Source organism: Entamoeba nuttalli, assembly GCF_000257125.1.
Source record: "Entamoeba nuttalli P19 unplaced genomic scaffold asmbl_3452, whole genome shotgun sequence".
In the NCBI taxonomy this organism is placed as follows: Eukaryota; Evosea; order Mastigamoebida; family Endamoebidae; genus Entamoeba; species Entamoeba nuttalli.
This window is the reverse complement of record NW_008576095.1, coordinates 3,676-13,030: the sequence shown is the minus strand read 5'-3', so window position 1 is coordinate 13,030 and position 9,355 is coordinate 3,676. Positions and strand designations below refer to the sequence as shown.

General features: G+C 26.0%; 5 protein-coding genes across 5 annotated transcripts; 4 read left to right on the top strand and 1 right to left on the bottom strand.

Moving 5' to 3' along the window:
- Positions 1-67: 67 nt before the first annotated feature.
- ENU1_068950 (tetratricopeptide repeat-containing protein) lies at positions 68-1,075 on the top strand (the record flags this gene model as incomplete). The annotated part of the gene is made up of 1 exon (XM_008858377.1): positions 68-1,075. The coding sequence occupies one exon, from the start codon at positions 68-70 to the stop codon at positions 1,073-1,075; it is 1,008 nt and encodes a 335-aa protein (XP_008856599.1).
- Positions 1,076-1,732: 657 nt separating this feature from the next.
- ENU1_068940 (sulfotransferase, putative) lies at positions 1,733-3,043 on the top strand (the record flags this gene model as incomplete). The annotated part of the gene is made up of 1 exon (XM_008858376.1): positions 1,733-3,043. One exon carries the CDS (start codon positions 1,733-1,735, stop codon positions 3,041-3,043), a length of 1,311 nt encoding a protein of 436 aa, XP_008856598.1.
- A 173-nt stretch (positions 3,044-3,216) lies between these two features.
- On the top strand, positions 3,217-3,724 carry ENU1_068930 (OB-fold nucleic acid binding domain containing protein; the record flags this gene model as incomplete). The annotated part of the gene is made up of 2 exons (XM_008858375.1): positions 3,217-3,515; positions 3,574-3,724. The coding sequence occupies 2 exons, from the start codon at positions 3,217-3,219 to the stop codon at positions 3,722-3,724; spliced, it is 450 nt and encodes a 149-aa protein (XP_008856597.1).
- Positions 3,725-4,163: 439 nt separating this feature from the next.
- ENU1_068920 (long-chain-fatty-acid--CoA ligase, putative) lies at positions 4,164-6,212 on the top strand (the record flags this gene model as incomplete). The annotated part of the gene is made up of 1 exon (XM_008858374.1): positions 4,164-6,212. One exon carries the CDS (start codon positions 4,164-4,166, stop codon positions 6,210-6,212), a length of 2,049 nt encoding a protein of 682 aa, XP_008856596.1.
- Positions 6,213-6,283: 71 nt separating this feature from the next.
- On the bottom strand, positions 6,284-7,510 carry ENU1_068910 (ser/thr protein phosphatase family protein; the record flags this gene model as incomplete). Its single annotated transcript, XM_008858373.1, has 1 exon — positions 6,284-7,510. The coding sequence occupies one exon, from the start codon at positions 7,508-7,510 to the stop codon at positions 6,284-6,286; it is 1,227 nt and encodes a 408-aa protein (XP_008856595.1).
- Between the last annotated feature and the right edge of the window lie 1,845 nt (positions 7,511-9,355).

The following is a 9,355-nucleotide window of genomic DNA, read 5'->3' as shown; positions in this document are numbered from 1 at the left end:
ATAGTTTATTATAAACTATATTTAATTATTAAATTTAAAAATAAAAAAAAATTAACGAAATAAGTAGATGTCAACCACAAATCCTTTATACCAAAAATTTATAACTAACTTAGAAAAAAAAGGATTTTTTAATGATTGTACTCAGTCACAAAGAGAAATTAAAATGAGAACTGCTCAACAATATTTTGATACTCATTACAGTAAAAAATGCCATTTTGTTGGAATGAAACCAAATGAACAAACTACGGATATTCAAAAGAAGGCTGATGAACATAAATTAAAAGGAAATGAATATCTAAATGCTAAAGACTATTCCAAAGCAATAGATGAATATACAAAAGCAATACAATTAAATCAAGCAGCAGTTTATTATTCTAATCGTTCTGCTGCTTATTGTTCAATTGAAGAAAATGATTTAGCAATTGAAGATGCAAAAAAGGCAATTGAACTAGATCCGAATTATGCTAAGGCATATGCTCGTTTAGCTATTGCCTTAACAAAAAAACATAAATACACTGAAGCACAAAAGGCAATAGAAGATGCTCTTATTATTGACCCAAATAATGTTGTTTTTAAAAGTAATCTTGAACAAATTAAATGTCTTATTCAAAATCAACAACCTCAAGTTTCTTCTTCTAACCAACAACAAGAACAAAAAGAACAACAACCCAAAGAAGAAAATATACCTAAAAATACTGAAGAAAAAAAAGATTCTCATGAAACTCATTCAAACGAACAAGAACACTCACAAAATACTAGACATGAAGAACCAAATCCTTTCGCTAATATCTTTAGTAATTTAGTTGGTTCTACCCAAGGAAACCAAGGAACAAATCCTGGAGCTATTGATATTAGTTCATTAATGGGAATGTTTGGAGGTCAAAATGGAATGTCTTCAATGGCTCGTTCATTATTAAATAATCCATCAATGAGACCAATGATTGGAATGGTTGCTCAAATGATGGGAATGTCAGTTGAAGAATTACAAAGACTAATAAATGAAGAAGCACAAAATGAAAATTCGAATCAAAACACTTCACAACAAAACCAAACACCACCACCTGGTTTTGTTTAAAAAGACTTTAATTTAAAGTATTTTTCAACAATTTATATTTTATTATTTTTTTTATGAGGATAAGATAAAAATTATTAAAAGGCAATTTTTTTTATTTTATCATTTTCTTTGAGATTCAATAACAAAAAAAAAAAACAAAAGATAAATTCTTATTATAAAAATATCATAAAAAAAACTAATTAAATGAAGAATAATAAGTTTGTTTTTAATTTAAATGAACATTCCTCATTCTCATAATTTAAAAAAAAATCAGCAAAAATGAAGTAACGTTGAAGGAATTTCAAGTGAAAAATTCATTAATTCTTTTTATAAAAAAGAGATTTGCAAACATAAAGGAAAATACAACAAAATATTATAAAATAATAAAAAAATATTAAAAGTATAGTTTAAATTAAAAAAAAAAGAACATAAGACGAATTTACAAAAAAAATTAAGGAAAAACCCTTTTTATAGAAAAAATATAATAAAGAAGTAACAAAGAAAGAAAGAAATAATAATAATAAAATATAATAAAAAGAATAAATTAAATAGAAAAAGGAGAGATGACCAATTAATACGAGAATAAATAAATAAGAAGAGTAAATAAGTAATAATCAAAAAGAAATCATAAAAAATCAGGTTTCATAAGAACTTAAAAAAGAATAAATTCATTCATTCATGGCTGAAGGATTTGAAAATGTTGCTTTATATGAACCAACTTATCCATCTCCTTATGGAGCTGAGTTATTAAGTGATTTATCATTTTCAGTTCAATGGAATATATTTATGAAAACAGGAATATTAATGTTAAAATATCTTGATCCAAGTAGAAAAGAAGAGTATTCTAAATATATTGAAGAAACAAAGAAATATTTTGAAAAAGGTTCACCAATTCAAACAGGATTTATTCCAATGTTTGCAGGGATTAATCCATTGTTAGTATCATATCAAGTCTCTTTACCATTTTGTGGACAATTTGCAATGAAATTAATGGCATGTGTAAGAATGATTAAAGAAATTGAACTAACACCAGAAATTCAAACAATGGAAATTAAAAAACCATTATTTGTTATTGGACTTCCTAGAAGTGGAACAACATTTCTTCATCATTTATTAGCATGTGGTGAAAAAGCAAGAACAATTGCATTATTTCAACAATTTTTCCCAGGAACAAAAACAATGTCATTACAAGGAAGAAAAAAATTTTGTGAAATGATTATATCTTGGATGAATGGAAATGCTGATGACTTAGATACAACTCATGGATTTAAAGTAGATGAACCTGAAGAAGATTATTTCCCAATGGAAATGTTAGGATGTTCTTTTGCACAAGCATGTGCTATTCCAAGGTATGAAGAATATCGTAGACAAATATTTAAAAGAGACTGGCAATATGTATATGATATTTTAAGAGATATATTTAAAATTGATATGGTTGAAAATAATGTTAAAGATGATGAATATTTATGTTTAAAGAATGTTCAACATATTGCATTTATGAAAAATCTTTTACAAACCTTCCCTGATGGAAGATTTGTCTGGATTCATAGAGATCCTTTTAGTAATTTTAAGAGTTGTTTACATTTATATAAACAAACACAATTAATGTGTCCAACTGATGTTGGAATGAATGATAAAGAATGGTTAAACCAAACGGTTGTTTATATGACACAATTATGTTTAAAAAATGCTATTGCTGCTAGAGATAGTTGGGTTGAAGAAAAACCAGAAAGAGCTCATCAGTTTTATGATGTTTCGTTTAAAGAATTTACTAAAGATCCATTTGGAATGATTAAAAAAATTCATGAACATTTTGATTTACCATTTACTGAAATTACTCAAAACAATTTAAAAGCACATTTAAGCGAAGGTGATATGAAAAAGAAACATGGGTGTTCTACTTTAGAACCTGGGTTAATGACTGTTACAGAAGAATTTGTACGTGAACAATTAAAATGTTATTGTGATAGATTCCCCACAATGTTTTAAACTCATTGTTAATTATTTTAATTCATCTATTACTTTTGTTATTTTTGTTATATATCCCATTATATCTCTATTTGAGTTTTTTATTTAAAAATAAAATATTAAAAAAAAACCCTTTAAAAATAAAAAAAATAATAAAAAGAAAAAATCTCAAAAAATGAGAAGATAAAAAGTTAATGGCATATGCTAATTTTGATACTGAAACAACTGGTGGATTTACACAAAGTTCACCAAGAAAAAATACAGAAAATAAAAGTGTTGTATTTCCTTTAACTGCATTAAGTTTTATTCATACTGAATCTAATAACAAAAAACAATTCACATATAAACAAGTTGTATTAAATACTGTTGTTGTTTGTGGTAGAATAACAAATATCGATATACAAAATGATGTTAAAAGATATACAATTAATGATTCAACAGGAAGTGTTGTTGTTGGGGTATATCAAATAGATTCAACAGAAGAAAATATTGAGTTTGTTTAATAACTGTTGATGGTGAATAAAAAAAAGAGTGTTTAATTAATTAATTAGGGTCGGTCAATATATTAAATGTGTTGGTAAAATTAAAAAATTTTCTCAAGAGACATATATTTTAGCATCTCGATTACCTCTTGTTGTTGATGTTAATCATATGATGACTCATTTGATTGAATGTGCTTATGCTCTTTCTAAACTTAAATGAATAAATTTATTTTTGTTTTATATAACGATGTTTAAGAAGAACTTTTAAATATATTTTTAATCTTAAAAAATAACGTTAATGATGTGGAGCTAAATAGACAATTCATCATTTAAGAAATTTTTCAAATCATTATTCTATTTTTAACAAAGACAAGTCAAGAGAATAGCATATTTTTACCAATACAAAGTGTTAAAATTATATTTAATAATAAAAAAGTTATATTTAATAATATAAAGAGAAAAAAAAAACAAACAAAGAAGAGATAACCAACTGTTCATTTAAGAAGAGAAACAAATAGTAAAAAATAATATTGAAATAAAAGAAAAACATAAAAAAAGATAATATCAGACATAAACAGACAAAAAGAAATGATAAAAAAAGAAAAGATTATGAGGGTTATCAAAAATAAAAGGTAATAAACTAAAAAAAATAAAATAAAATGGATTTTATCACAACAGTTGTTATTTTAGTAGTCACTTCTGTTATATTATATTATTTAAGACCCAAAACTTATCCACAAGAATTTAATGGACGATGGGTTGGTGAAGCTAAACCAGGAGAAACTAGAATATTAAGAGGTTATAAAGCTGAAGATAAACCAATTGACTACAATATTCCAGGATATAATACTATTAATGATTTAGTTATGGGAATGACAAAAGAAAATAAAAAAGAATATGTTGGTTATAGAACATGTGAAAAGGTCGTACCATTTAAAACAATGACAGTTGTTGTCAATGGTAAAGAAGTAGAAAAAACATTGTTTAAGTATCAAATGTCACACTATCACTGGTTTTCTTCTTTTGAATATTATCATATGATTAATAAATTATCAAATGGAATTAGATTAGCTGGATATAAACCAGGAGATAAAATTGGTATTTTTTGTGAAACAAGATATGAGTGGATGGCTTTCTTACTTGCTGCTACTCGTCAAGGAATTGTTATAGTTACTGTTTATGCTACATTAGGAGATGAATCAGTTAAGATTGCATTAGAAGAAACTGATATTAAAGCAATTGTTGTATCAGAAGATACAGCAAAAAGATTACCAAAAATTCATCTTAAAGAATCAATTAAAGTAATTAATGTTGATGGAGAAGAAAGTGATGAACTAAGCTTTAAACACTTTTTATTATCTGAAGAATCAACAGAATATCCAGAAGTACATGCAGATGATCTTGCAATTATTATGTATACATCAGGTACTTCTGCAAGTCCTAAAGGAGTTTTAGTAAATCAAAAACAAATATTAATGTTATCATGTGGATATAAATATGTATTAGAATTTAATAGAGAACGATTTATTGCATATTTACCATTAGCACATATATTTGAAATTGGAATTGAGTTTGCATTATTAATGGACTTTGGTACTATTGGATATGCTGGAATTAGAACATTAACTTCCGGAGGATGTTTTAATTGTAACTCAGATTTAGTTGAATTTAATCCTGAGGCTATGATTGGAGTTCCAACTGTATTTAATAGAGTTCGTAAAGGAATATTAGAAACTGTTGAAAAACAACCTAAATTTAAGAAAATATTATTTGGTGCTGGTTATTGGATTAAAAGAAAATGTTATGTTGATTATGCTTTAAGAACACCATATCTTTTTATGCCATTAGTTAAATTAGTTGATGCTATGATTTTTAAACCATTATGTCGCTCTCTTCTTGGTACTAATATAAAAGCAATTGTTATTGGTGGCTCTGCTCTTCCTGCTGAATTACAATATTTCCTTCAAGCAATTTTACCTGATGTTTCTGTTATGCAAGGATTTGGTATGACTGAACTTTGTGGTGCTGCATGTGCAATGCCACATAGAGATCCAACAATTGCATCAATTGGTGTTGTTCTTCCAATGTATGAAGTCAAATTAAGAGATGTTCCAGAACTTGGACATATGACTTCAGATCATCCTCCTCATGGTGAATTAATGTTTAGAGGACTTCCTGTAACAAAAGGATATTTCAATAGACCAGAAGAAAATAAAGAAGCATTTACCGAAGATGGATGGTTCTGTACAGGTGATATTGCAAAAATAACTGATGATTTACATATTTGTATTATTGATAGAAAGAAGAATATTGTTAAACAACCATGTGGAGAATATATTTCATTAGAATTGATTGAATCAAAATATAGTAGTAATAAGTTAGTTGACAATATTTGTGTTTTTGCAGATTCTTTTCATGATTTTGTTGTTGCTTTAATTGTTCCTAATAAAGCTGTTATTGCTGAGTTAAGTGGGGGTAAGCCATTTGAAGAAGCTATTGAAGACAAAGAAGTGTTAAATAAAGCAAAGTTATTATTAAAAGAGAATGAAGAAGGATTAACAGAAAGACAAAAAGTTAAACACTTTTCTTTTGTTAAAGAAGAATGGACTGCAGAAAATGAATTATTAACTGCTGCATTAAAATTAAAACGTCCAGAGATTTCCTTGAAATATCTAACTATTATTCAAAATATGTTTTCTTTGAATTAATTTATCAAAACTACTAAAATGGAGGGAGAAACTTAACCTTTAAATTAACTTTTTTATTTTATGTTTATTTGTTAATATTTTAAACCAACACAAGTTGGTGATTTAGTGCATTGTAACATTTCTTCTTTTGAAGTAGCTGTTATAGCACATTTAATTTGGACTTCATTACGATCATATAACCCAACAGTTCTCCATCGGTACAATGACCCTTTCATGACATCATTAAAGATTAAAGATTTAACTTGTTGTAATGATGAAATAGAAATATCTTTTACTTGGTATTCTGAAATAAAAGAATAAGGTTCAAACCATACTGGGAATTTTTGATTATTTGATTCATTAAGGTTCATAGTGTATTGAATTGAATCAATATACCCTTCTGCTCTATTTGGTGTTGTTGAAAAGATTTTATATCCAGGGTTATTGGTATAAACAGGACTAATTCCAATAGCAACTAACATAACAACTGGATCTTCTGATGGAAGTAATCTAAACTCATCACGGTGAATATGCCCAAGTAATAATGAATTTATAGTTGATTTATATTTCTTAATTATTGTAAATAAACGATTTTGATATTCTTCTTTGAGTTGTGCTTTAAGGTCATAAGAAGAAACTCCTGGTGGAATATGACCAACAATAATTGGATGAAGTGATGATGCTTTAGCAATAGAAAGTTGATTTTCTAACCAATCTAAAACACCACAGTCATTGTGCTGGAATGGGTTTAATAAATTAGTGTTAATAACAATATATAATTGACCATCAACAGTTTGACTATAACATGCATTACGAAGGTATTGTTCTTTTTGATTTGTTGGAATATAATCAACAAATTTATTATATAAAAATTCATAATATTGATCAGAGCATGTTATATTTTTTGGAGTTGGTGTGTCATTATTTCCCATTGCAAAAATAATTGGAGTAGTACCAAAATATTGTTTCAATTTCTTAACTAATACATCATTACATTGACGATAAAGTGAGTCTGTTAATTCATGAGAGCAAATATCTCCTGATAATACTATTGCCGAATATTTTGCTTGTTTTGATGAATGTTCAAACACAGCATCAATAAGATCAATAGGGGGATTACAATTAATAATACCATATCTATGATTCAAATCAGTTTTAGGAGTTAAGTCACTTGATTGGCACCATTGATTTGGATAATCGATATTAAATGCATTATTATAATGGATGTCTGATATTTGTAATATTTTAATTTCTGATGAAAAACAATACCCAACCAAAAGATAAAAAATAAAAATATTAATCTTAGAAGTGTTATGCATAAGTCAAATGAATATATTATTATTTAATTTAAGTTCTTTTTGATTTCTGTTTAAAATTAAATTGTTATTTCTTAATGAAAAGAATTTTCAATCACAAAAATATTAACAAGTTTTAACTAATAAGTATAATTCTCTTTTCTTCTTATGAATTTTTTTGGGTTTATGTTAGTTATCATTGAACTTTTCAATTGAAGGAATATTATAAATATCACTAAGTCTAATACGTGTAGGTGGTTCGGCAATTCAGTTACTATTTAAAATGAAACAAATCGCTCTTTAAGTTCTTGCTTCCAACACATTTCAATGAGACGTTTAAGACTTGGTTCATACGAAAAAATGTCTGGATAACTTCTTTCTAGTACAACATCAACAAATAATCTAAGGGAATTTATAAAGTTCTTTTGATTATGGTTGGTCATCATTTAATTGTTTCAAATATTGTTATTATAAATGAATAAGGAACGGTTGGTGTTTTATAATGCTTTTTATTAAGAGCTTCATGAGTCATATTTGCAGGAGTTTCAAAGTCTTTAGTGAATATCATAATTGTTACTAATACATCCATGTTTTTTGCACTTCCAAAATCAGTTAATTTATCATTAATTTTAATATTAATGTCGAAGAAAAAATACAAGAATATTATCAGGGTTAATATTATGATGTAGTGCACTACTTGAATGAAGGCAATTTAATCCTTTAGCAACGTTCAATACTAGTCTAATCTTTTTCTTAAATTCAATAAGACTAATTTTTCTTTTTCTAATAAAATCTTGTTATAAGTCATATTCAGCAACTTCTATTACCACACATATCTTTTTTGAAATACCTCCTCACCATAAAAATGAACAACACATTTGTTTATACTTTTATCTTATATATATTTCTTTTTTAAATTCTTTCATTTTTCTATTCAAATAAGGTTCACTTTTTTGTTTCATTTTCTTTATTAGCAATTTATTTCTTCTATTTTTTCTTAAAAAGATAATGCCAAATAATCCTTCTCCAAGTCTTTTTATCTTCTTTTAATTCTTCTGGACTTAATCTATCTGTTATTTCACATTTTACTTTAAGTTCTAAATGATATTTAATTCCTTTTTAATGCCTAAACAAGAAATTACAATATATTCATCTATAATACAGACACATAATAATTTAACAAATATTTCAAATTCACACAGTTTTCCTTTTTTTCAAAGACACTAACTGTGGGTTTGTTGTGATTGAAAAAATTATTTTTATTTTTTATTGTAGATAATTGAATTTTTGATAAATGGTACTTTTCATTATCAATACAAATAATTTTACATGTTTCTGTCATGATTCGAATAAATGTTTCTTTATAACAACCAAATTTACATCAAGTTTTGTTTTATTTACCATTTAAAACATGGATTGAACATGAAACATCAAATTCATAACACTGTTTATTTTTTATAATAGTGTCACTCTTTACACATAATATATCCTTGTGTATTCGTTCAGAATTTTTTATTTGTTCTTTATTGAAATTAAAATGATAATTTGTATCAAAAGATAACCAAAGTTATAAGTAAATAATATCTTTTTATATTGTAACATCTATTACAATTACCGTCAAATTTAACATATTTATAATGTTCAATATACTTGTTGATTTCATATATTGAACAGGTACATTTTTACCATGGTTTTATAAGAACAATTATTACATATTGGTTTACCTTGTTTGCTATCATATTCACAAGAAATACATTTTGTATTTGTTTCTGTGTATTGAAAACATATATAATCTCTTGTAAAATAATTAATGTCAAAATAGTATAAGTTAATTTGTTTTTGTTACACGTTGAACATCAAACTGTTGTT